Source organism: Bos javanicus, chromosome 22 (assembly GCF_032452875.1).
Source record: "Bos javanicus breed banteng chromosome 22, ARS-OSU_banteng_1.0, whole genome shotgun sequence".
Taxonomy (NCBI): Eukaryota; Metazoa; Chordata; class Mammalia; order Artiodactyla; family Bovidae; genus Bos; species Bos javanicus.
The window spans coordinates 21,943,561-21,971,290 of NC_083889.1; the positions used below are offsets into that span (position 1 = coordinate 21,943,561).

General features: G+C 41.2%; 1 protein-coding gene across 2 annotated transcripts in view; it reads left to right on the forward strand.

Annotated features, from left to right (window-relative positions):
- Positions 1 to 27,730, forward strand: part of SUMF1 (sulfatase modifying factor 1) — a 93,906-nt gene that overhangs the window by 23,033 nt on the left and 43,143 nt on the right. The window contains exons 4-7 of one of the 2 annotated variants that reach the window (XM_061396363.1): positions 14,923 to 15,005; positions 17,536 to 17,658; positions 18,388 to 18,502; positions 23,525 to 23,638. In XM_061396363.1, coding sequence (XP_061252347.1) covers positions 14,923 to 15,005; positions 17,536 to 17,658; positions 18,388 to 18,502; positions 23,525 to 23,638 — 435 coding nt within the window. The remainder of the gene's footprint in view (positions 1 to 14,922; positions 15,006 to 17,535; positions 17,659 to 18,387; positions 18,503 to 23,524; positions 23,639 to 27,730) is intronic. The other variant, XM_061396364.1, reaches the window with a different exon arrangement.

Genomic DNA, 27,730 nt, shown 5'->3' on the forward strand with positions numbered 1-27,730 from the left:
GTCTACTACAGAGTTAACATTTTAAGACTTACTATAGAAGCCTTATTACCATGTAGGTTCTTTTACCTGACTCCCTGTATTATAGTTGTTATATATAGTAAGTACGTCTTCATAAAGGGGAAAGAACCCCCAAATTTTGCTTGTAATGCTCATACATATGTTTTTATAATTTAAAGAAGAAAATAATCTATTCTATTTACCCAAACTATTTTTGTAGTTCTTCCTTTATTCCTAAAGTTCCAGATTTCCCTTCAGCTGAAAAAACTTCCTTTAGCATTTCTTTTAGAGCAAGTCTTACGGTGATGAATTCTCTTACTTTTTGTTCATCTGCAATGTGTTTATTTTACCTTTATTCTTGAAGGATGTTTTCACTGGATACAAAGTCCTGGGTTGACACTTCTTTGCTTTTGTGACTTTAAAATATTGACTCACTCTTTTCTGTAGATGTGGTTTCTAATAATAGACATTTGAACCACTAATCTCTCATATGTATTGTGGCGTTTGTTTTACTGACTTCTTTCAAGATATTTCAAAAATCTTTTATCTTTAGCAGTTTGATTATAATGCTTTTGGACATTGTTTTATTAGAGATTATCCTGTTTGGGGTTTGTTGAGATTCTTGTGTCTGTAAATTTATGTCTTTAACCATATTTTGTGGAGTGTCCAGCCATTATTCCAAATATTTTTTCAACACCAATTTCTCCTCTCATTATGGGATACCGACACTTTAGTTAGACTTTTTATTACTGAAGAGAGGTTCCTTAGATTTTGTTCATTAAAACAATTTTTTTTCTCTGTTTTTAGATAGTATACTAGTGATACAATCTAGTATTCTAGTGATATGTCTTCAAGCTTCCTGTTTTCTCTGTCATTTTCATTCTGCTCTTGAGCCTATCTGGTGAATTTCAGATACTGTATTTTGCAATTCTAAAGTTTCCTTTTTAAAAAATAGCTCCTGTTTCTCTGCTGAGAAAGAATGCCTAGCTTTTTTATTCATTTCAAGAGCATTCACCTTTACGTCATAGCTGATAGTTATAATAGCTGTTTTGTTCTTTGTCCAGTAATTCCAACATCTGGGTCATCTTGGGGTTTGCACCTGTTCATTTTCTTTTCCCTTCACTTTTGGTTCTCTGGGTCCTGTTATAATACTCTGGAGAATGTTGACTCTTTTTTTTGAGGCAGTTAACCTAGTAACCTGGTTAAGTACAAATCAGAAGTTTTTGCCTTGTCTACTGCTAGTAGTGATTTTGTAGCTCTGTTTCTTCATCCTTTTCATGCTAGCGTAGCACCTTAATTATTTTTTCTTCATCCTAACTAGAATTTTAGTTTTTTAAAAATTATAGTTATTTACAATCTTGTGTTAATTTCTGCTGTAAAGTGATTCAGATATGTGTATACAATATTTTTAAAAATATCCTTTTTCAGTATGGTTTATCTCATTTTACTTGTTTAATCAATTTCTTATAGGGATATTAATGCCTACCTAGTTGTTGTCATCAGTCGCTAAGTCATGTCTGACTCTTTGTGAGCCCATGGACTGCAGCATGCCAGGCTTCCCTGTCCTTCACTAAACTCATGTCCACTGAGCCTACCTCGTAGAGTATTGTAAAGATCAAATGAAGTAATGTTCATAGAACTACCTAGTAGTACAATGTCTGGCACATAAAGAGCCTTTTAGTAAATGTTGCTCTGGTTTCTTCAGATTCTCTTTGCCTGGCCTAATTGAAAATTTAGTTAAATTTCCTTTGCTTTACTTTGGCTCATTCTTAAGAATTGGCATTGCCACATATAGCATTGTACAAAATTACAGTGATATTTTCAAAGGATTTGCTGTCATGGGATAAATCTTCTTGGGTTATCTTAGAGGCCTTGGCTAGAGGAATATACAAGTGATACATCTTTTTTGGTAGGAAAATGAGATAAAATATACGTAACATAAAATTCACCATTTAAACTATTTTTAAATGGATAATTCATTAAAGTTATGTACATCCCTAATGTTGTGCAACCCTCACCACCACTATGCACTTAAAGGACTTGCCATCCCAAACAGAAACTCTGTACCATTAAACAATAATTTCCTATTTCCCCCTCCCCTAGCCCCTGGCAAACCTTGATTCTACTTTGTGCCTGTGTCAGTTAGTCTGTTCTAAGTGCCTCATAGAAGGAATTTTACAATATTTGTCTTTTTATGACTGGCTTATTTCACTTAGCATAACGTGTTCAAGCTTCATTCATGTTGTACCATGTATCAGAATTTCAATCCTGGATAAACAACAAAGGCCTACTGTATAGCACAGGGAACTATATTCAGTATTCTGGGATAAACCATAATGGAAAAGAGTATTTTTTAAAAATATATTTATATGTACAACTGAATCACTTTGTTGTACAGCAGAAATTAATACAACATTGTAATCAATGAAAAAAGAATTCTATTCCCTTTTTAAAACTGAATAATATTCCACTGTTTCCGTATACCACATTTTGTTTATTTTATATGTCAGTCGACATTTGGTTTGTTTTCAGCTTTTGGCTATTACGAATAACGCTACCATGAATGTTGGTGTACAAGTGTCTGACTTTGTCAGTGCTTTCAGTTCTTTTGGGTGTATATAGTGACATTTATTTAAATTCGTGCCTCCTTGGTTGTCTGCCATCCATCAGTGGGGTCTGTTTTTTGACTTATAGAAGAAATGAGCTTAGCTCCCTCTGTTTGAAGATTTCCTTTCTGGATTTATATGTAGCCTGTTTGTTTAGCAAGCCATCAGAAATGTGCTGCTGTCTCCTAGGTACTGTACTCTTCCTGGGAATACTAAGATGGAAGATACCTTCCCTGTCTTTTAACTGCTCAAAGTGTAAGGAATGCAGTAACGTCGAATTCAAACCAATATTGGGTGATTTTTTTTCTGAATTATGACTTTTTAGTATGAAATATATTAGAGAAACAAGAATGAAAACACATATATGATCTGTTTAAAATTTATCAAAAAGAGTAAGAGTATATGAAGTCCATCCCATCCTGAAGTGGAAGTACCTCAGCAGCGCTGTGATGAAGAGAAGTGGTGAGGAGTGGGGAGAAATGCCTGCAAAGTTGAATTTGTTAGGTTGATCAGGGAATGCCTGTGTGAGGAAAAGGCATTTTAGGGAAGCCTTTCAGGTGAGGAAGAACTAGTCTTGGGATCAACTAGGACAGAGCTCTGGTGGAGTGCCTACCATGTCCTGCTGCTTTGACAATCCATATTCAGCTTTGCATGGTCAGGTTTCAGCTAAACTTACTCTAGGCAGTCCATTTGAAATGCCTGGCTGTTGTCCAACATTGCAGATTGAGATGCTTCCATTTATTTGTTCTTACGGCTTCGTATGCCTTCGTTTCACATTATTTATCTCACTCATCATTATTTGTGTAGGTATTTATTGAATGCCCTTTTCTTTACCTGAACCGTCCTGCGATGGCGGGTAAAGCTGTTTCCGTATTATTCACCATCCCCCGAGCATAATACCTGTCACTTAATAAGGACTTAATAAATATTTGCCAAAAAAGGAAAGAATGCCATTTGAGTATCCTCTACAGGAGCATTCATTTTTGAGAGCTGTGGGGCTCAGACCTGGTATGACCTGTCTCATGTTGGAAAGGCAGGTTTTTCTTGGCAGGAGAATGCTGATTTGATCAATAGGGTGAAGGTGAGTTCACAGAAACTGAGTTTTTCAGGAAGTGAGATCCAGGGTTGGCTGATTGGATAAGAAGAGAACATGGTCAGACAACTGTGTTCTATGTCTGGTTTTGAAAAGGCTGGTTGTCTGCCTGTCCTGGGAGTCAGTGTGTGGTGTAGACTCAGGAAGCAATTGATAACCCTGGAAGGTGAGAATCCAATAAAGTAGGATAACAGGGCACAGTATTTTATTCCAACCAGTTCTAAAACAAGGCCCCTGATCAGAATGAGTGTTAGTGAGGCATGGTGGGCTCCCAAAGGCTCAGATTTTAAATATCTGTTTAAGAGGTTCTTAAGTGTCTTTTCAAGTCATGGGTCTTTTGAGGTCTGACTTGGATTAGGAAATAAAGATGATTCTCTCATCTCCTGCCTCCCACTTGTGCTGTAAACCTCTGCAGTGAGACAAAGACTGTCAGGTAGGGAGTTCTGCCCAGGGGATATGCAGCTTTAGGAAAAACTTACGCAAAAAAAGAGGATTTAGAATGGATGAAACTTTCAGAATCATCTGGTGAAAAACTTTCCTCTTCTAGATGAGGCAACTATGGCCCAGGAGGGGAAATAGCTTGTCTCAGTTCTTGGAAATGTTTAAGGGGGGCACCTAGGAGTACCTGTGTGTGTGTGTGTGTGTGTGTGTGTGTGCATGCATGCACGCTCTTAGTCACTCAGTTGTGTCTGACTCTTCGCGACTCCCCAGACTTAGCCCACCAGGCTCCTCTGTCCATGGAATTTTGCAGGCAAGAATACTGGAGTGGGTTGCCATTTCCTGTTCCTGGGGATCTTCCTGACCCAGGGATAGAACCCACATCTCCTGTGTCTCCTGCATTGGCAGGTGGGTCCTTTACCACTAGCGCCACCTGAGGACCAGCCTAGAACCTTTCCTGTCAGGGACCCTTTTGCAAAACCCCTAAGACGAGGGCTGATTCCCCCTCTCTATAAAAGTATGTCCTGTTGAAACACTGAATTTTTAATCGATATTTATCCAGAAGAGGGTCACCTGTGGTGGGGAGGGGTTTGGAAACCATGGAAGCCTCAGGAACAGATGAACTTATTTGTTAAATAAATGTTTATCCCATATATACTGTGTACCAGGCAGTGTTCCAAGTACTGTGGATATAAATCCTCACTCTCCTGGGAGTTATAGCTCCAGGGAGAAACACACTCTACACAAGTGAACTTTTAACTGACTATGCTAATGGCCTGTGAATAAAATAAAACAGAGTAATGGGGGAGAGAGTGGTTGCGTATTATATGATTAGGCTCCTTGGGCTCTTTTATGTGTGGGGTGTGGGATGGCCTCTCTAAGGAAGTGACACCTGAGCTGAAACCTGCCTGGTGAGTAGAATCCAGCATGACCAGTACTGAGGGAGTCATGAACGGGGGAACTGGGATAGGAGCTAGGCTTAGGTTGGAGAAATAGCAGCAGTGGATGACCTAGACTTTGTGAGCCTCAGAGAAGTTTGGGTTTCTTCTTTAGTGCAGCTAGAAGCCACTGGATCTAGTTAACATTTTTTTAAAAATTTATTTTATTTTGGCCATGCTGGGTGTTTGTTGCAGCACATAGGCTTTCTGTAGTTGCCCTGCGGCATGTAGGATCTTCGTTCCCCGATCAGGGGTCAAACCTGTGTCCCCTGCAGTGGAAGGTGGATTATTAACCACCAGACCACTGAGGAAGTCCCCTCTAGTTAATATTTTAAAGAGAGCACTTTGGCTTCTGTGTGTGTTTTGTCGTGTGCCAGGTGTGACATGATGTGGCTGTGGAGCAGGCTGGCAGGAGGAGAGATGCTGAGAAGGGTCTGGTGTTGGATATCTGAGAGCAGAGGGGTCAAAGTAGAACTCCTGGGTACTGGCCTGAGCAACTAGGGAGGCTGTGATTCCCTTCACTTGAGACGGTCGAGCCTGGGGAAGGGTGAGTACGTGATTGAACCTAGAGAAGACTAAGAGGTGAAAGAATTATGATTATTCTACACATGTCTGCAAGGTGATCCAAAGGGCATTTAACTTGTTCCACGTGATCCTTGGAGCTTGATCAGTGCCAGCAGACGAAAGGGCTCTGGGAGGCATTTCTCTTGCACTGTTGATGAAGAGCTCTGTTTGTTAGAATGATCTGAGCTTGAGTGTGTACCTGCAGGGAGGTGATGTCTGTCCCCTAAATTGTTGAAGCTAAGATGGGGGATCATCTACGAGTAGAGTGACCATTATAATTTATGGTCCACATTGGGATATTTTTGAGAATAAAATGGGTTGCTCTAAGTACGCCAGAATAACAAGTGTACGTCTGGACTGTCCTGGTTAAACCAGGGCCGTGTTCATCCTGTCTTACATATTCATCCTAGGGATACTGTAGAGGGGATGTCTTTGTTTGGGTATGGGTTGAAAGCAGGTGTCCTCTGGGCTTCTTTCCAAGTCTAAGATTCTGAATATCTTTGGTGTATTTTATTTCACAGAAAAAGTTGATGTTTGTCTTTTTTGGATTAAGTGAAGTACTCTTAAAATACAGGGAGATCAAGTGAAGTGGACATGTAATAAGAGCAGCTTCTCCTGTGGAACATCCTTCTCACACCCATCCTACCTCACTTGCTCCTCCTTCTCCCCTCCTGTGGGACACATTTGCAGGGTGACACCCCCTGACTTCAGTCGGGTGCCCATCCTTGGGCTCCCATAGCTCATCAAGCCCCTCTTGGCCACAGTACTTAATACAGCCTTGAATTAATCTGCTTATTTGTCTGTCTTCATCCCTAGATTGTGGACGTGGCTTCTCACCCCTCAGGCCTCTCACAGGGCTGCACAGGGCAGGCACTCATCAAATGTTTGATGAATGTATAAATGAGTGAATGAATGAATAGCATTGTAAATGAGTTCTTGAGCTCTCTTGTACCAACACTTATACGTGCTTGTCTTCTGAATGCTTATGCTAAATCCACACTGTAGTAAGCCTGTTAGATACGTTCTCTTCAGTTCAGTTCAGTCGCTCAGTCGTGTCTGACTCTTTGCAACCCCATGAATTGCAGCACGCCAGGCCTCCCTGTCCATCACCAACTCCCGGAGTTCACCCAGACACACTTCCATCAAGTCAGTAATGCCATCCACCCATCTCATCCTCTGGTGTCCCCTTCTCCTCCTGCCCCCAATCCCTCCCAGCATCAGAGTCTTTTCCGATGAGTCAACTCTTCACATGAGGTGGCCAAAGTACTGGAGTTTCAGCTTTAGCATCATTCCTTCCAAAGAAATCCCAGGGCTGATCTCCTTCAGAATGGACTGGTTGGATCTCCTTGCAGTCCAAGGGACTCTCAAGAGTCTTCTCCAACACCACAGTTCAAAAGCATCAATTCTTTGGCACTCAACCTTCTTCACAGTCCAACTCTCACATCCATACATGACCACAGGAAAAACCATAGCCTTGACTAGACAGACCTTTGTTGGCAAAGTAATGTCTCTGCTTTTGAATATGCTATCTAGATTGGTCATAACTTTCCTTCCAAGGAATAAGTGTCTTTTAATTTCATGGCTGCAGTCACCATCTGCAGTGATTTTGGAGCCCAGAAAAATAAAGTCTGACACTGTTTCCCCATCTATTTCCCATGAAGTGATGGGACTGGATGCCATGATCTTCGTTTTCTGAATGTTGAGCTTTAAGCCAACTTTTTCACTCTCCACTTTCACTTTCATCAAGAGGCTTTTTAGTTCCTCTTCACTTTCTGCCATAAGGGTGGTGTCATCTGCATATCTGAGGTTATTGATATTTCTCCCGGCAATCTTGATTCCACCTTGTGCTTCTTCCAGTCCAGCGTTTCTCATGATGTACTCTGCATATAAGTTAAATAAGCAGGGTGACAATATACAGCCTTGATGTACTCCTTTTCCTATTTGGAACCAGTCTGTTGTTCTCTTACTAGGCTGATTTTGCTGATTGAGAAAACCAAACTCAGAGAGGTTTAGTAACTTGCCCACTGTCACAGAGCTAGTAAGTAGTCAATAGTCAGGACTGGAACCTACCAAGCCCTTGGCTCAAAGACCATCTCCCGTTACTCAGAACTTAACCATGACTGTTAATGTAAGCAGTTCAAAGATTTTGAGGAGTTCTGCAATTAAAAAAACTAGTTTAACTTGATTACCTGAGTGCTTTCCTGGCTAGATGGACTGCTTTGAATGTGGAACTTCCTTCCACCCACCCCATACCGCCCTGCCTCCTTCTCCCCTCCATAGCTATTAACGTCTTGTGGAAGACTCTGGAAACAGCTTTTGGAAAAGCCTGGGTAGTAGAACAGACTTATAAATTGAATATCTGTGGCTGTGGGTTCCTTCCCTAGCCCTACCACTACCTGCCACATTTCAGGGCTCATTTTTCCATCCTTAAAATGAGGGAATTTAAACAGTTGGCCTCCCTATCCTCTCACCTTTAAAACCTGGCAGCATTGTAAGCCTGCTTGTGTTAAGCAGGCAGCCAGGCTGGGAGAGCTTCTTAGGTGCCTTTTCTATTTTCTGTCTTCTGTTTGACCTTTTTTCTCAGAAGCCTCAGAACTTGTAAGCCACGAAAACAAAGTACAGAACCAATCAAATGTCATTCAGATGTTCTGTAATTTCCCTGTTTTAGACATTGAGAAAGGCTCGTAGGTAAGCCAGTAGCAATTTAAGGAGCTTAAATGAAGCCTTTTTGTAAAGAGTTGTAATAAAAGCTTCTTTGCCTAAAGAAATAAAAGACTTACTTAAAAAAATAAAAAATTATTTCTCTTGTTTTCAGAATTTTTTTTTTAGAAAGCCTCAGATCCCAGACCTAGAGAGCATTATACTAAGTTAAATAAGTCAGACATAGAAAGACAAATACTGTATGTTATCACTTATATGTAGAATCTAAAAAATGAAACAAACAGATACATATAACAAAACAGAAACAAACTCACCTATGTAGAAAACGATCTAGTGATCCTGGGGAGACAAAAGGGAGGAGAGGCGAGATAGGGGTAGGAGATTAAAAGATACAAACTCCTGGAAACTAAATAGATAAGGAACAAGGATATGTCATATAGCACAGTGAAATATAGCCATTGTTCTGTAGTAATCTTAAGTGGAGTATATATTATACACCTGAAATGAATACAATATTGTAAATAAACTATACTTCAATAAACATTTTTTAATAAAAAGCCCCAAATCCACTTTCCCCATATTTCTGCAGGTCTCAATGGAGAATGAGTCAACTACCTCACTTTTAAAGGGTTCTTGGATGCTAACGATCCTTTTTGCATTTTTTATACATTGTCTTTAACAAGTGACATTCTAGGATTTCTGCTCCTCTCTTAAGGACATGTAATAAATGTTTAGAGTGTACAAACTGGTATTTCAGGAAGGCAGTGAATTCTATAATGAGGAATTTCATTAAGAACTGGAGCAAAAATGTTGAACATTTTCAGATTGGCCTTAAGTTTCATAAATGTTTGTACTCTATGAAAAAGCATGCATTTTTCTCTCTCACATATTCTATTAAGTAGTCAAGGTACCTGATTTAGGATTTAATTTGAAATAAGCTGTCAGACCTGACTACCTATCTATTTTCATGATGAATTTGTTTTTACTCTTTATTCAAGCCTACTTCTCAATTTTCTACATTTGTATTGTAGAAAATACAAATTGTATTGGGTGCTGAAGAAGAGATTTTACTCATTGTGTGCTTCCTATTCCACTTGATTCCTTCAGTTGTATTTGATTCTCACCCAGTTTTATTTATACTTCATGAATTTGAACAGATCTGCGATTTCTTATTGTTCGCTGGTGCCAGTTGAAAAATTCTCCCAGGCTGTTTTTATAGGGGTAACTGTCATGTTTATACTGCGTTTCAAAAAACATCCATCTTTTTAATTTGCTTGTCTAAATGTATTGAATTTTTAAGAGAACAGTTGTAAAGTTGTGAACTTGACATTTTTACACTTGAATGTGCATATTAACACAGTGCTTTGTCTTTTTCCTGTGCCGACTTTATTCTGGGCTATGTGTGTATAAGAAGCATAATTTACCACTTCTGGCAAAAAATAAAGGCACCTTCGCTGTCTTCCTCCTTTTCTTTTCTTTAAACTGTTACTACACGTCTGGCTATGTCCCTAGGGAGAGGTGGGAAACGATGTCTTTGCCCTCTGAAGTCCATGTCTCAAGGGGACGTCAGTACTCACACGGATCCTATTTACATTGTAATTGGTTGCTGGCTGTCTGGTACAGCTGTTTCAACTTAAACCCAAGACAGTTGCTATGGAGATGGTTTGACTAGAAATAGGTCAAGTAAAGTCCTTTTCTCCCTGGATGTAAGGGAGTGCTGTAACTCAACTAGAAGTGTCTTAGTTGAACAGAAAATACGTAGATGGGCAACCACATCCACCGCCCCCTACAGTTTCTCTTTTTAGGATGAAGCTTATCACAGGTGCCAAACCACTCATGTTGTTGCTGTGACTCTGGAATGAATGCATATGAAGACTCTTTCTGTTAAAAGGAATCATAGATGTTATAATTTGCAGTGTAACCTTGTTTAACTGGCTTATGTATGACTCTCAAAAGTTGCTTATTTCATAAATTACTAAACATAGTTGAAGAGCATTTATTTTGAAGATATGACCAGGAGTTCAAGAACAAGTCTTAAAATGTGGAGTTAACAGTGATATTTGAGAGAAGTTATCTGGTGACATCAGATGGGATTTGTTGTATGCTTGTCTAGAAAAGATGGCTTTCCCAGTACAACTTGGCTAAGAAGAATGATGTTCTGCCTGTAAGCTAAGTCCTCTGTGTGGGTGACTCTGATTGCTTATCTTTCCTTCTTCATGTGTCTGGTGCGGAAGTGGTTCCTGACTCTGTGTCTGACCATTGTGATGTAGAGTTACAGTCTTTCTCATAGGCGCGGGTGTCCTACGGTCCTCTCATAGGCCCCCAAGCTTTGTCTTGTTTGGGGCTTCATGAATGTGGAGACAATTTTTTTGTTTTATCTCTTTTTAAAATTTATTTGTTTTTTAATTGGAGGATAATTGCTTTACAATATTTTGTTGGTTTCTGTCATATATCAACATGAGTCAGCCATACATACATACGGCCCCTCCCTCTTGAAACTCCCTCCCACCTCCCACTCCACCCCCCCCTCTAGGTTGTCTCAGAGCACCAGGTTTGAGCTCCCTGAGTCGTACAGCAAATTCCCACCGGCTGTCTGTTTTACACATGGTAATGTATATGTTTCCATGCCACTCTCTCTACTCGTCCCACTCTCTCTTTCCCCCTACTGTGTCTACAGTCTGTTCTCTATGTCTGCGTCTCTACTGCTGCCCTGTAAATAGGTTCATAAGTACCATCCTTTTAGATTCCATATATATGTGTTAATATACGATGTTTGTTTTTCCCTTTCTGACTTACTTCACTCTGTATAACAGGCTCTAGGTTCAGCCACCTCATTAGAAGTGACTCAAAATATGTTTTATGGCTGAGTCGTAATTTGGTTCTCACAGTTGAGTGGGGAGTAGGATGCTATTGGCATCTAGTGGGGAGAGGTCTGGGATGCTGCAGGGCTTCCTACAGTGTACGGAACAGCCCCCTCCATCAAGGAATTGTGTGGCCCAATAAATCAGTAGTGCTGAGATGGTCTGTATTGGATGGGTTATTAAGAAATGTAAAAGCTTTCAGGAAAGAACGATAGTAAGAGAACTGGAAAGCAGATATGTAAAATGAGAAAGTGTGTGTATATGATGGGAAAGAAATTGAGTAGGAACTATAGCACTGATGTGTGTACCTGGACCCACCAATCTGAGTTTTACAGATATTTTTGAAAGAAGAAAAAGTGAGTAGTTAACCATGTACGATAAATATTAATATGTACAATAAATAATTGAGAAACTCTCAATATACCAAAAGTCTTAAGTCATACTCTCAGGATTCTGGGAGTTGAAGATTTCCTTTAGGAATGAGGTTCCTAAAAAGGGAACCTGGCAGATGGTAGGCGCTCAATAAATATGTGTGACCAGAGTGAGTTGAGGGGAAGCAGAGAGGAAAAGAGAATGGACTCAGAGGCCACAGGGGCAGCTGCCCCGGGTCTTCCCCACACAAGCCAACTCTGTGGAATTTTCCCATTGAAGAAGGTTGGGAACCTTGGAGGACTTCTGCCATTAAGGCTTGTGTTTGGTTGTCTTTACTAACGCTGTGCATGTGTGGACCCTGGGATCCAGCCATTCCACTCCACAGCGTGCACTCAGCAGGAATGCTTCTGCATATTTCCTGAGTCATGAGCTACCAAGAATGTTCACAGAAGTAGCACCATTCACAGTAGCTCAAACTGGAAACTGCCCAAATGCCCATCGCAGTAGAAGAGATAAGTAAATCCATTTAAAAAGTTGCTAATGATGGAATATTTCAAAACATAATAGGGTATAAGAAAAATAGGCATTCTAGTTTCCACCACCCAGATTTAACAAAAGCTAGCATTTGCCATATCTGCCTTTTAAAAATTCTTTTTTTTTTTTTTTTAAATTTGAGAAATAGAACCTTCTGGTGACCTTAGTGTTGGGAATGGGTTAGAATTGGGTGAGTAATCTGAAAATCTTGAAATGTTAAGAGTGGGATGACCTGGGCTTTCTCTGCACATCTTCCCTTGACGCGGAATGAATTACCTGTCGCTGGCACTTAAACGGGCTTCCCTGGTGGCAAATATCAAGCAGTGTAGTGAGCGAGAACACCACCCCCCCACCGCCCGCCCTGATTAAAGATTCCACAGTGCCACAGAAGAAAGAGGAAGAAGCCCTGCCTTTCACCTCTCCTGCTCTCTGAAAGAGAAAACACTCTGCAGTAGTGTCCTCAAAGGACATAATGCCTCTTTCATTGAGATATAAAAGAATTTGGCTTTTCCCATCAAATTGTGATTGGAATACCGTGAATGTTTTGATTGTGCTGATGTGAGAAAAAAAACAAGAACAGAGTTTGGTGTTCTTGGTGATTGCTGTAATTGTTAGCCGGGAACACATCCCCCATCTCTTCCACTCAGCCCGGCTCGTCAGGACGCAGAGGACTAAGAGCAGCATTGTCTTGGGGATAACTTGAGTCCGTTCCGGTTTACAGCAGAAGAATCATTTGCAAACTTCTGTTCTTTACTTAGTATTAGCATCACTGATGATGGTAATTTTTTTTTGGTAACTCTCTCCTTGATTGTCATGAGGTCCATGGTTGACTGCTTCCCTTTACTGAGTGCTTGCTAAGTGCTCGGCATAGTCTTAAGCCCTGGATGTATGTTTGGTTTCCTTGTAATAATCTCTGAATAGGCACTGTTACTGCCTTCGTCTTACAGTTGAGAAAACAGATGTAGGGACCTCAGTAGGGAGGTTGCCAAGGGTTACCCTCTGCATGGCAGAGTCGTAATTCAAATCTCATTTTGACTGACTCCAAAATCAAGTTTTTAACCAATCTCTAAACAATCCCAGGTGGCGCAATGGTAAAGAATCTGCCTGCCTGTGCAGGAGATGCAAGAGATGTGGGTTTGATTCCTGGGTCGGGAGGAGGAAATAGCAACCCACTCCAGTATTCTTGCCTGGAAAATTCCATGGACAGAGGAGCCTGGCGGGCTATAGTCCATGGGATTGCAAAGAGTCAGACACAACAGAGAAAGCACAAATGAATGAAAAGGAACAAAACAAGGGCCACTTGATATTGGTATATGGGTTGACAGAGCTGTAAAGTAGCAGTTAAGGTCCTGGGAACAGGATGTGGGCTGAGCACTTCCCAATCCTTTTAGATTCACCCTGCTCTGAGTCTGAGGTGGGCAACTGGGAAGCTGCTCTCATTTCACAGATGAGGACTTTGGGGCCAGACAAGCAGTGAATTTGCCCAGAGCCACACACCTCATGTTGGGCTGGATATTAACCAGGGTCTTTTGTGAACACACTGCAGCTCTGTATTCGGTGCTTCAGCTTGGTCTCCCACCACCTTGGTTGACCTTCAGCCTGGCACCAAGTTGTAAGATTAATGCTGTTTCCCCATCTTTTACATCAGAGTGGTACCAGTTGTCCCAGTTGTTAGAGCTTATAGAGGATTAGCTAGCAGTGTCTTTTTCAGATTCTTGGAAAGATATACCATTTAGATACATATTTATTTAATCACTGTGGGGCTTTATGATGCGAGATAATACCTTTTTAAAAAAACTTTTTATGTTGTATTGGGGTATAGCTGATTAACAATGTTGTAGTAGTTTAAAGTGAACAGTGAACGGACTCAACCTTACATATAAATGTATGCATTCTCCCCCAAAGCCCCCTCCCATCTAACCTGCCACATAACACTGTGCCTTTTTGTTTGTTTGTTTTGGGTGCATGTGTGGCTTTCTGGATCTTAGTTCCCCAACTCAGGATTGAACCTGGAGCACAGCAGTGAAACGAGTCCTCACTACTGGACCACCAGGGAATTCAAGAGATGATGCTTTTTTTTTGTTGTTAGATTTCAGTTCAGTTCAGTTCATTCGCTCAGTCATGTCCGACTCTTTGGGACCCCATGAATCGCAGCACGCCAGACCTCCCTGTCCATCACCATCTCCCGGAGTTCATTCAAACTCACGTCCATCGAATCGGTGATGCCATCCAGCCATCTCATCCTCTGTCGTCCCCTTTTCCTCCTGCCCCCAATCCCTCCCAGCATCAGTGTCTTTTCCAATGAGTCAACTCTTCGCATGAGGTGGCCAAAGAACTGGAGTTTCAGCTTTAGCATCATTCCCTCCAAAGAACACCCAGGGCTGATCTCCTTCAGAATGGACTGGTTGGATCTCCTTGCAGTCCAAGGGACCCTCAAGAGCCTTCTCCAACACCACAATTCAAAAGCATCAATTCTTCGGCACTCAGCTTTCTTCACAGTCCAACTCTCACATCCATACATGACCACTGGAAAAACCACAGACCTTCACTGGCAAAGTAATGTCTCTGCTTTTCAATATGCTCTCTAGGTTGGTCATAACTTTCCTTCCAAGGAGTAAGTGTCTTTTAATTTCATGGCTGCAGTCACCATCTGCAGTGATTTTGGAGCCCAAAAAGATGAAGTCTGACACTGTTGTTAGATTTAATTACATATAAATATTTTTGATATTCTGGAAAAATGATTTGGTAATTCCATGGAAGTTGAAGACCTTAAGTGAGATTGTTTTTTTTTTTTTCCTGCATTGACCGAGTCAGTGTTTTTTTAGAGCTAACCTCAGCTTATCCTGTGTTTCTCTGAGGTTGCAGCTGCTCCGTGGTGGTTACCTGTGAAAGGTGCTAACTGGAGACACCCAGAAGGGCCCGACTCTACTGTCCTACACAGGTGAGACTGGTGGGTCTTAGACTAGATGATACTTTCATTTCAAAATCAGTTCTTATGATGTTGAAGAGAAACTCAATGTCCATTGTCTATAAAAAAGTATGATGAACTCTAATCGGTTGGAAGGGAAATAGGATGGCTAGAAAGAGTCAATGTACAGACCCAAACATTGTGCCTAGGTCATGGAACACTCTGTTAAAGATTTTTTTTTTTTTTTGATGTGGACCATTTTTAAAGTCTTTATTGAATTTGTTACAATATTGCTTCTGTTTTATGTTGTGGTCTTTTGGCTGCCAGGCATGTGGATCTTAGCTCCCTGACCAGGGATTGAACCCACACCTCCTATACTGGAAGGACCACTGGACCACCAGAGAAGTCTCTGGAAGGCTCATAATAAGTGGCCTCTTGCCATCCTCATTTGGCCTTTTAGAGGGTTCCCTCCTGTCATTCTTTCCCCATTTGATAGACCTATTACAAATGTCATGACATGTAACCTTTACAGATTGTTTGTTCTTCCTCATGAGTAGGCCATCATGAGGACGGAGACTGCCTCACAGAGAAGCGGTGGTGTCTTGCCAATTGGCCACTGTTTAACAGCTAGGCCTTGGGTCCAAGACTCATGTTCTCTGCAGTCCTGGACTGACATACTTTGAAGCCACCATCTGACTGAAAAACCACAGAGCTGCAAGTCGGTCAGCAAGTCTCCAGGGTGGCAAAGAAATAATTATCTCAAGCAAAAATAGAGTAGCACTTTAAGCCCTGGAGGCAGAGAAAGGTTTGGGTCAGGACTCAGCGTCTCAACAGCCCAAGAAAACTGTTCTCCTAACCTAGTTTTTCAGATGGGATTCTCGAGTCTCCATTTTCAACATCGTTCCTGCTTACTGCCCTCAGTGTGGGGGAGCCGGAAATACATGAAGTTCAGCTCTAGGGATACAGCTCCTTGATAAATGTCATTCTTTCAAACTCTAGAGTTGGTAGGCCCCGGGGTAGAAATAGACTCTGAGGTAGAAAGTTGTAGGATTCTCAGATACCTCAGGTTGATGACCTCTTAGTTCCCAATATATAGCTTCTTTCTGAAGTATCATAGTAGAAGGAAAAGCTGAGGACAGAAGGAAGACCCAGAATGAAATGTATTCTATCCAATGAGTCCTTTTGAGAAAAGTGCATGTCTTAAAACATCAGTGCTGAAAACAGTGACTGGCACGTAAAGGTACTCAATAGACGCTTTGGAAAGAATAAGTGAAAGTCATGGTGTAATTACGATAGGGGATTCAAAGATGCTTAAGAGGGACTTACCTGGTGGTCCAGTGGTTAAGAATCTGCCTGCCAATGCAGGGGATGTGGATTTGATCCCTGATCCCGGATCTACGATCCCACATGCCGCAGGGCAACTAGGGTCTCATGCCGCAACTACTGAAGCCAGTGCACCCTAGACACCATGCTTCCCAACAAGAGGAGCTTCACAATGAGAAGCCCAGGCACCACCACAACTAGAGGAAGCAAAGGAGTTCTTGCACGGCAACAAAGACCCAGTGCCGCAAAAAGAAAAAAAAGAATAAAAAAGTTTAAGAAATGGGCCAGGAGTGTAGAGTCCACTGGAGAAAGAGTGAGCAGGAATTAAAGTTATTGGTGCTGAATAAATATGTTTATCCCCTTATTCTCAAACTTCCCCCTAATCTTCCCTGCCCTGCTATACTGGTAGAAAAAATAGAGGCTTACTTGGGATATGCTGGAGTGAGGCAAATAGAGCAGAGTCATCTACAGCAGAAAGACAAGAGTTTAAAGCCAAGTATCACAGATTGGATTCTTCGGAAACAGATGCTGAGACAGAGCTTGGTGTGCAGACTATTTATTAGGGATCTGCACCTGTGGGAGGGACGGGGAGGAAGCAGGATTGGGCAGAGGGAGAAGCCAAGACTGCAAGGCAGGTCCAGGAAGTCCCAGCCAGTCCCTCGGGGGTGGGGTGGGGGTGGGGCTCTGGGGTATAAATGACCCATAGGATTGAGCTATGGGTGAACCCACATGGCCGTGCCTTTATGCTCCTGCTGTGGTTGCTCGTTGGTGACTGTGAGGTGGTTCTTTGCAACTCTTCTGAAGGAGCTGAGCGCTGGAAGCTTCTGCTCATACCATGTCCAGCAGCTGCAAAATCGTTCTTTCCCCATGTCCAGCAGCTGCAAAATCGTTCTTTCCTCACAGAAGAAAGCATTGGTTGGTGCAGCTGGGTGGTGCATCTTCACACCCTGCTGCACCACGTGAGATTCTCTGGGGGTTCAGGCCTGCCAGCAAACTGGAGTAATGTTTCGAGTCTTGTGCCAGGAGGGACCATAACCTATTTGGGAGCCTGGGATGTCAGAGACCCCTGGTGGAGGCTGACAGAAGTGCAGGGGGGCAGGGTTGGGGACGTTGACCTGGGGACCAGGCCCACCTCCGGGTCAGGGATTGAGGTGAAGGCGAAGATGGGCGGTTGGCTGGAGCCGGTCCCTGTTTCCAGTTCCGGTTCCGCCCTCCTCACTCTGCGCTCTCTGTTACCCAGGCCGGACCACCCGGTTCTGCATGTCTCCTGGAACGACGCCGTCGCCTACTGCACGTGGGCGGGAAAGCGTTTGCCCACGGAGGCCGAGTGGGAGTACAGCTGTCGAGGAGGCCTGCAAAATAGGTACTTGGAGGGTCTCCCCTTGCTTAATAGTATGTGGATCCTCTTTCTAAATCCACAGGAACTTACTCTGGACAGTTGATTTAAAACCACAACCACCAGGGCAGCTCTTTCCTACTGGGCTTTCCTCACGTTGGTGAAGTTCCTTAGGAAACACCCAGGCAGAGGTGGGCGCGTGGCTGGTGGGGTGGGCGCCGGCCACGCAGCCCCATCCCGGTGCCACGTGGTCCTCCTTCGAGCCCCTCTGGCAGGCTGCCTTCGCTTTTAGGGGTTTCTTATTTTAGGCGTCTCCTGAAACATCAGTATTTCTCTGCTTCCAGAGCCATGAGACAGAAAACTCACGATTGGGCCTCAGCTTCTAAAAAGGCTCCTTAAAATAGTGAAGGCTTTATTAAAAAGTGCGGTGTTATGGTGCCCCGTTATGCTTCCATATAAGTCCAGAATGATGGCTGCTCTCCCAGCCTCCTATAAGCCCGTCTTTTAGTGAGGTGATTTATATCAGGCCTCTTGAGGCCTCGGGAGAGACTGATGTTGTTGTGAGCTTGACATGATTTGGTTGTGTGGAAGTTAAAAAAATTCCTGATTAAAAGCTTTATGTATTAAAAAAATAAAATAACTCACTTGGAACAAGCGAGCAGTGTGCTCTCTCCCTTTCACTGCCTTCCTCTTCTTGACTTGTGGCCAGAAGCCTGTGCATGTTTGACAGGCTGATGCCTGTGTCTCTTCTGACAGACTTTTCCCCTGGGGCAACAAACTGCAGCCGAAAGGCCAGCATTATGCCAACATCTGGCAAGGCGAGTTTCCTGTGACCAACACCGGGGAGGACGGCTTCCGAGGGACCGCGCCTGTGAGTAGCGAGGTTCAGAGGGCTGCAGCCACAGCGCGCGGAGAAACCACTAGAAACCGCTAGACATGAGGGAGAGTGTTGCTCACTCTCCACTCTACGTCTTGTACCCTTTCTGCCTTCATCCACTACAGCACGAGGCAAATACTAAGACGTTCTTTTTCGTGACACCTTTTTCTTTCCGATTCTATAATACTATAGAAACTTTGAAAAAAACCAGAAGAGTTGCAAAGGAGAAAATTGAAAGAACCTGGAGGAATCTTATCTCAAGATAGATAACCCCTATTAGCGTTTTGGTGCAATTCCTCCCATTCATTTTCGGTGTTAATGGTACTAATAATTGCTAGGAGTTAATACTTGCAGTGTGCCAGGCATGGTACTGAGGTATTTGCGTGAATTACCTCAGTTAATGTTCCACTCTGTGAGGTAGGTACTGTTATCCCCATTTTTCCAGGTGAGCATTCTGAGGCACAGAGAGGTTAACTGACTTGCCCAGGGTTACACAGCTGGAAAGCCACACATCTGGGATTTGAACCAGGTCGCTTTGTTTCAAAAGCCCATGCTCTTAACTACCTTATAGGTGCCAGTGTAAATATTTCTTGTGTTTGTGTGCGTATATATTTTTTACATATTGCTTTGGGGTCATACTATTATATTTAAAATCCTACTCTCCTTTCGCTGTGTAATACCAGGAACATTTTGTCTGGCATTAGCAGTTCTTCACAAATACATGTCTTTTAGCAGCTGGATAGCTTGTCATTTGAATTAACCCTAATTTATTTGCCCCTTAGTTTTGCAAAGTTACATATGTTTTTTTGCTGAATAACAACATCTTGTGCATAAATATTAAATTGTATCTCTGATGATTTAAAAATAGTTTTTGAGGTATAGTTGATTTACAATGTTGTGTTAGTTTCTGCTATACAGCGAAGTGAATCAGCTACACATATGCATATATCTGCTCTGTTTTTAGATTCTTTTCCCATACAGATCAATTCTGAGTATTGAGTAGAGTGCCCTGTGCAATACAGTAGACCCTTAATAGTTTGGTGGTTTTTTTAATAGGTAGATTCCTAGCAGTGAAATTAGTGAGTCAAACACTAGAAACCTTTCTTGGTAAGAGTTTCAAAAACATAACCAAACTTTTCTGGAATGCATGTAGCCTGTTTCCCTCCATGAGTATTCCTTTCTGTCTGTTTTTTTTTTTTGTCAGCAGAACCATACACTAATGAAACAATGATAAAAGCATTTTGGTTTTTTTTGACACATTGAGCTAAGATGTCTTGTAGTGGGGAAATAGCACTTTACTGGGTTTGTTGTTACAGAAGATAATATTCTTTCAACAATCTTTCAAATAGTTGTTATTTAAAAAAATTTGTGTTTTTAATATTTGTTCACACAAAAATAATTCTTCCAAAATTTATTTATAAACGTAACACACATATGTTATTTGGAGCATGACCAAATGATTCCAGAATTTCAACTGAAATAATAAACAAGTGAAAAAGACAGACAGTTTTTGGAAGAGATGAAGGATGAGAAGACACTTGACTTTTCAGAACTTCAAACATACTTTGAGCCATATAGTTAAAACATTACAGTTGTTTTTGCAGGGGTGCAGAAGTAATGTAAAAAAAAGTTACATGAGAATATGTTGCCTTTAAATAGGCACAGGAACTCACATGTGTGTGCTTCTAAAATTTCATATGTATGAGTTAGGTATATGATAAAATCACCAACACAAACAGTGGGAATTGGATGTATTTTTCAAAAGAGGCAAAATCTATTTGCTACTATACAGCAAAGTGAAGTTAGTTCTTTTCAGGTTTCCTTCTGGATAGCTTGTACTCTCAGGGGCACATAGGTTTATTCAGTAAAATGAGTTATTAGAGACCTTGGGGTCTAAGAGATCTCAACCTTTTTCTCAAACTGTACACGGGTAAGAAGGGCAGCTGTTATCTCATGGGCCACTGTTGGCAGAACCTGCGCTGCAGGATGAACACAATAAGGAGCCTGATGAAGATGCTTAGGAGACCCCAGGAAAGGTGACACGTGATGTAGAAGCAGGACACTTAGCCTTGAAGCATATATAGCATAGACTGCTGATAGACCAGGCAAATTACATAAGCACCTGTCAATCAAAAGACCATGAGAATCTGTACTGGACAGTTATGAATATTTTATAGCACTTAATGGCTACAGAATTTCACATCACTATTTAGACAGATGAACCTCCAAGGAAAAAGTCATTTATTCTCAAGTCAGTGCATCTTCTCAGAAAATAACAATTTCCGTATGAAATAAAGATACTTTACAGATATTTAGAGTGGAGAAGGCGATGGCACTCCACTCCAGTACTCTTGCCTGGAAAATCCCATGGACGGAGCAGCCTGGTAGGCTGCAGTCCATGGGGTCGCTAAGAGTCAGACACGACTGATCGACTTCACTTTCACTTTTCACTTTCGTGCGTTGGAGGAGGAAATGGCAACCCACTCCAGTGTTCTTGCCCGGAAAATCCCAGGGACGGGGGAGCCTGGTGGGCTGCCGTCTGTGGGGTTGCACAGAGTTGGACACGACTGGAGTGACTTAGCAGCAGCAGCAACAGCAGAGTTGGAATATTTAACTGGGGATGTGTAGCAGATGTCTGCCTTGGAGGATATTCAACAGAACTTACCTGAAGAAGTTGCCATGGAAGTTCCTAAGACAAAATTAGAACATTTACCAGGAGCTGACATGAGAAATATGACCTGAAGAGGAAAAAAACCAGCACCTGTTTATCTCAGGTTCTCCTTAGCTTCCTTGTTGGGTCCACAGGCCTTGGTCCCTTGAGAGCAGGGATCGAACTTCCAACGCTGGGATGGACTACAGTGAAATATCTCCCTCATCTGCTGTTTTATTTTATTAGTTTCACTCTGGTTTTAAATTTAGTGAACTATTCTGACCGCAGTGAACCTAAAGAATTGGTTTTCTGTTTGATTGGGCCTCTGTTGTAAGTTATTAGTATGTTTTGGTTTTCATGCATATCTGCTCATTCACCTGAAAATAAACATGTTGGAAGTATTTCTTCTGAGCTTTCTGGAAAGAGGTTTTGGTTGGTGTGATTAACTGAACAAAGAGCAGTTAAATGTTTTATACTCTCGTGGTAATTTTGGGAGTGGTGACCTCCAGATTTTACCTCACTTAAACATCCAGGTATTTACAGAAGGAAAACCCCTCAAACCTTTCAGTAGATGCTGTTATTAATGTTTCCTCATCTTAGGGTTTAACAGCACCTCGTAGGCTAACTTGCTTGCCCAGCATTTGTTGTGTGTTGTCATGTAAAGAAGACCTTAGGCTGGCTGACCTCCATTAGTCTGCTCTCTAAGCCTGAGAAATTGTTCCTCCCTCCACTTCTCCACTTCGTTCATTCCATCTTTCAGTTGCTCTCATGCCCCTCGCTCCTTCCCATCTTTTCACTGAAACAAATTATTTTCTTCTTTTCCTTCCAACTATTATTCTGTCTTATTCTTCCTCATTATCTCCAAATTCTTAAAAGAACAGTTTATGCCTCTGACCCCTTCTCCTTCACTGTCTCTCTGACCTTTGACCTCTGACCTTGATTCCCATAACATGCTTCTACCTTTGTGGAGGAGGGTTCATCTTCAGCTTGAAATCTCTCCCTCTAGGGAGTTTCTGCATATTTTCTTTCATTCTCTTACCCTACTAATCCCACCCTGCCTTTCTAAATTGGATATTTTTAATTTTTGGCATCATCATTTTTTCTCCCTCATTAAAACTCTTTCACGTCTATGTCATCAAACCCTTTCTGCCTTCAGTCGACATGCATGGAATTACTGAATGAAGCAGTGAATAGGTACTGCTGTTTCCATAATGAATGCTGAGTTTGGAAGCAGAATGGTAAAAATTTTCAGCTTTCCCCATCATCTGGATTAATTTTTTTTCAGAGTAGCGTCATAACTTTATTGAAGTGCCCTGGATTGCCCACATATCACATGGTTCCATATTTATGTGTAGATCTAAAACCTTCTGAAGCCAAGTAGGAAATTAATTTTATTCCTTTTAGTTCTACTTCATTAATTGAGAAAAAACATGTAAGAAAAAATCTTACAAAAAGATTTTTTTAAAAAGAATCTCAACGATACATTAATATTTTTTTCACTTAAAAAATAAAAGTTTCCTTCATGTATGAGCATTTCTTGTAAAATATGTTAGGAAAAAGTTTTGAGTCCCTAAAATAGCAAAACTTGTTCTGTATGCATTTACTATTCAGTCAAAGGTTTTTCTCTGGTCCTCCTCCCCACCTAACTTTGTACACAAGCTTTGCACTTTGATATCATGTCTGTGACATAACTATGTGGCAGACTGTCTAATCTACCTTTGAATGTGATGTAATTGCTGGCTGAAGAGCCCATGCAGCTTACCTCATACTTTCAGGTCCCAGGGATTGCAAACTTTCTTTGTTTTATAGATAGCACTTGATAATGAATTAGCAGTTTCTCTGTAATAAGAAGTCCCATCAGTGTTTTGACAATAATGACTCAGGCTTAAAGATAAGTTGGTGAGTTGGAGGGGGCTGGTGGAAAGGACAGAATTGGCTTGAGGTCTCTCTGTGCCTAAAGATGTTGTGGCCAGCAGAGCTCAGCTGTGATGACAAGACTGATACTGGGTATAGTTCTGTTTCTTTTATGCTTCTGAAGGTCTACAGATAATTTACTTGCCACTTCTCAATGAGATACAGATTTGACTTGTGATCAATACTAGTCTCTCTATTAAAAATTATATCATTGACTTTCTTACCATGTAACATAAACTCTTCTTAGGTTTCTGAACTCCCTTTGAGAACTCAAAGCTGAAAAATATCTTCCTCTGTTTTTTTTTATATTGGCCAGATTGTATTTTCACTGTTGGAATGAAAATTCATATTCATACTTTGAAGTAAGAGGTCTTTGTGCATTTTTATACTAAAGAGGCTTTCTAGACAAGGTGAGTAGATTGACAACATTTCCCCCTTTTTTTAATTTTCAGGTTGACGCCTTTCCTCCCAATGGTTATGGCTTATACAATATAGTAGGGAACGCCTGGGAGTGGACTTCAGACTGGTGGACTGTTCACCATTCTGCTGAAGAAACGATTAACCCAGTGAGTATTAGTCTCAGAATATGTATTATGAAAAGGTTACACCCATCCTTTGGGCAGATTATGGTAGGAATTTCGTGTGTTTTGGCTATTTATGTACTATTGAAATTAATCTTGGAATTTCCCCAAGGAATATTAAGCACATCTTTTTTTTTTTTTCCCAACCTTAAGGCATTGTGTAGAAATGTCCGTGGACATTTTGTATGCTGCTGGATCGTTTTGGTGATAATGATTTGAGGAAATCTGCCTATAACTTTAGAAATTATATTCAGCCTCATAAATGTGATCAAAGTAATGAGATATATAAATAACTAGCAAAATTCATTAATGTTTGTTAATAACTAGTGAGATCTGGTAGATGGTATTTATTGTGCTGCTAATTGCCTGAGTTTTCATTGGCTGAAATTTTGATTGAAGAACATTGTTTGGAGAAAATGAGAAGGATGTTTTCTGGGTGAATGCTGAATCAGGAAGTTGAGTCATTTGGTGATTATTTCCTGAACTCCACAGTATGTCAGTTCATAAACCTTGGGAATGTAGCAAAACTAAGTTAAATTTTACCTTCTCTGGCACGGGAGGACTATTGACTGCAGCTAGTGGGCTACTCTGCCTCTAAAGCCAAGCTCTCTCAGCGTATATAATGATTTAGACACTATAAGAATTAGGTGTGCGAGTGGGAAGTACTTCCTTTAAAAAGAACATGTCTGAGTATTTCTTGTGTGAACAGATTGGGGGGGGAAATGCCATTTAAAAATCCTATCTCTAGCAAACTAGACATTCATAAGTCAGATCCAGGAATATATATTTATACCCAAACTAGCTAGGCTGGGAACTTAATAACCTTAACCTCTTGAAAACTTACAAAAGGTAGTGATAAAGACAATTAATTCTTTGATCTCTTCTCAGTGAAGGGTTAAACAGCTCAGAGTAGTTGAAGAAATTTTCAGACTCTGTGCCTCCGGCCTTCTTTTTTTTCAGAATTTAGGCATAAATTTATGTGATATGCTTGTTTTTCTTCACAGAATAACACGTGAGTTGCTCATGAATAATCTATAGACAGAAATCTCCTTTTTGGGGGGCAGATTAAAAAGCTGAGTTCTTCAGAAATGGTCATTTCCTCTTTGGTTTCCTTGGCAGGGCTGGTGGAATTAGTGGTCAAAGGCAACCCATCTCTCTAACATGAGAGTAAGATTGTGGAATTTTCGGTGGGTTTGAGGTTGGGAGACGCCATTCTCTACTGGCACAATGTGACTTGGCGTTTGCTGTCAGAAGCAGAAATAGAATTTTTTTCTCCCCTTAGATGAAAGCATCTGCATGTTTGGAAAGGGTGCACAAGGCTTCAAAATTCTGGCAAGTTGTGAATGTATTTCTGTGACCATCTGTTGTCGAGCTGAGTGCTTATTAGCTTTCAGTTTTATAATTGCTTGTGTTGCTTCTAAGGATTTACAGAAAAATCCATATATTCTTGTTTTCACAGTCCCAGGCTCTGATCTTGGATGTTGTCTTGCTCTATAAATCATTAGCCTTGTAGGTTTCTGTCACAGAGGCCTTATTTGCTTCCTGGTTTGACTGGGATTAAATTCACCAGTTTGGAGGACTGAACCCCAATTCCCTTGCAAACTCAGACTCTATCATTCAAATCTTGACAACCAGCGCCACTGTTGCCTCTCATCTGTGTTACCACATCAGCCTCCCAGTTGGGCTCCCTGGCTTCATTCTTTCTGCTCTGTTGCAGCTGGAATGATCTTTATAGAGAATACGGTTAATGCTCTCACTCCTCTGTTTAAAGAATAAATGAAGTACAGACTCTTGAACATGACTTCTGAAGGCTAAAATAATTTAACGGTTGCTGATCACTCAGTGACCACAGCTTTTTCTTCCTTTCAACATTTCGTTTTGAAACGTTACAAAAGTTCAGAAAATAGCATAACAGAGACCTATGTATCTGGCATTACAATTTAACATATACTGACAGCTTACTGTATTTACTGTATTTCTTTTAACCAAAGAGATAGAACAGAAACTACTCTATCAACACTTGATATTTGTCGGTATTTTTAATTTAAGCTGTTCTGGTCTGTGTATAGTGCTATCTCACTGTGGTTTTTTAGTCATTACGTATATATATATATATATTTTTTCTTATTTTATTGAAGTAGAATTGATTTACAATATATTAATTTCCACTGTACAGCCTAGTGATTCAGTTTATGTATATATATACACACATATATTCTTTTTATATATGTGTATATATGCATACTTTATATATATTCATATACACACATTCTTTTTCATATTCTTTTCCATTATGGTTATCACAGGATAGTGAATACAGTACCGTGTGCTATATTGTTGTTTATCCATTCTTTATATATGAGTTTATATTTAGTCATCATATATTGAAATCTGTATCTGATAACTCTCATAGCATGCCACTCAGTTGACCAGCTTCTGTTGTGTGCCGTTCTTGGGTTTTGGTTACATCTTATTTTCTCATATGCTTCAGTATTTTTGATTGAGTACCAGACATTGTGTGAGATAAACTGTAGAGATTGTTTGAGATCTGGAGAGTGGAATCCTCTCTCTAGAGCAGGCTTATCTTTGCTTCTGGAAACTTACATATCATCTTAGCTATTCTAGCCAGTAATTGAGGTGATTTGAAGCTCAGCTTCAGTCCTTGTGAGGGCTAGATGTATATAGCTCCTCAGGGTGCCAGCCAGTGGGCTAGGGGGTTTCCATGACTCTTCTTCCTTGGAGGGCCCTGTGAAAGTTGCTCAGTTGTGTCTGATTCTTTGCAACCCCATGGACTGTATAGTCCATGAAATTCTCCAAGCCAAAATACTGGAGTGGGTAGCCTTTCCCTTCTCCAGGGGATCTTCCCAATCCAGGGATCAAACCCAGGTCTCCTGCATTGCAGGCAGATTCTTTACCAGCTGAGCCACCATGAAAGGCCTAAGCTCCAATTGTTTCCTTGGGGCCCATGAGTCTATGCAAAGTTCTGTTCAGCTTCTCAGTATTACACTTGCTGCAGCTGGAATCAGCTGACCTCTGGGAAAACAAGCTCACCTCTCTGGCCTTGTCTTCAGTCTGGGATTTGAGCTCAGCAGTTCCTCACAGCTCTTGATAGTTCTCACCTGAGCTGGTTTAAACTCCCATTTCTCTTCAAGGTCTTAATTTATCTGCCTTTCTTCCCTAAGGGCTGTGTGTCTCCAGCGCCTAGCAAAGAACCTGGTCCTGTAATAAAGCCAGTTCCAGATACCTAGAATCGAATCAAAGAGAGTTTGATCACTGTTCATACTGGAGGTGTTTCAAAAGCAAAAGCTAGTTAAAAACATATATTTTCAGGGTAAGTTTTGAACCAAAGTAAACATTACAACCCAGAAACGGACCTCTTCAGTGTCATGTGTATATTTTAGCTCCAAGACTAACTCATAATGGCAAATACTTTTCAAGCTTCTTTGGGGAACTTGGGAACAGTCAGTGCTCTGTAGGCAGAGGCTATTCAGGGAATACCTTTTTCTTGTTCAGTGGCTTCCAGGGAGCAAAAGTTAATCATTAGTGTTTATTTTATTGGCTAGTAACACCTTGTATGCTTTGTACACAAAATCCTAGGAGAGGTGGAGGTATTTGGCCATATGGAGTGAGGGTCAGTTTGGTCTTGCCTGGTAGAAGGTTCTGGGGAGTGTCCATGCATGCATGTGTGTAATTTTCGAAACTGCTTAGGTTGACAGCCTGTCTTTCTACACAGGTGCAATCCAGAGTGTGGCCGCTGATGCTACTTTTTTAACCCAATTAAGAAGTAATTTGTATGTGTGTGTGTGTGTTTTCCTTTGTAGTTACTTTACCTAGAAACCCAGATTAATCTCTGGAAGTGTGTGGTGGTGCTTGTATGCTTAGTCGCTCAGTCTTGTCTGACTCTTTGTGACCCCATGAACTGTAGCCCTCCAGACTCCTCTGTCCATGGGATTTCCCAGGCAAGAATAGTGAAATGGGTTGCCATTTTCTCCTCCAGGGGATCTTCCTGACCCAGAGGTCGAGCTCACATATCTCGCACTGGCAAGCAGATTCTTTACCATTGAGCCACATGGCAAT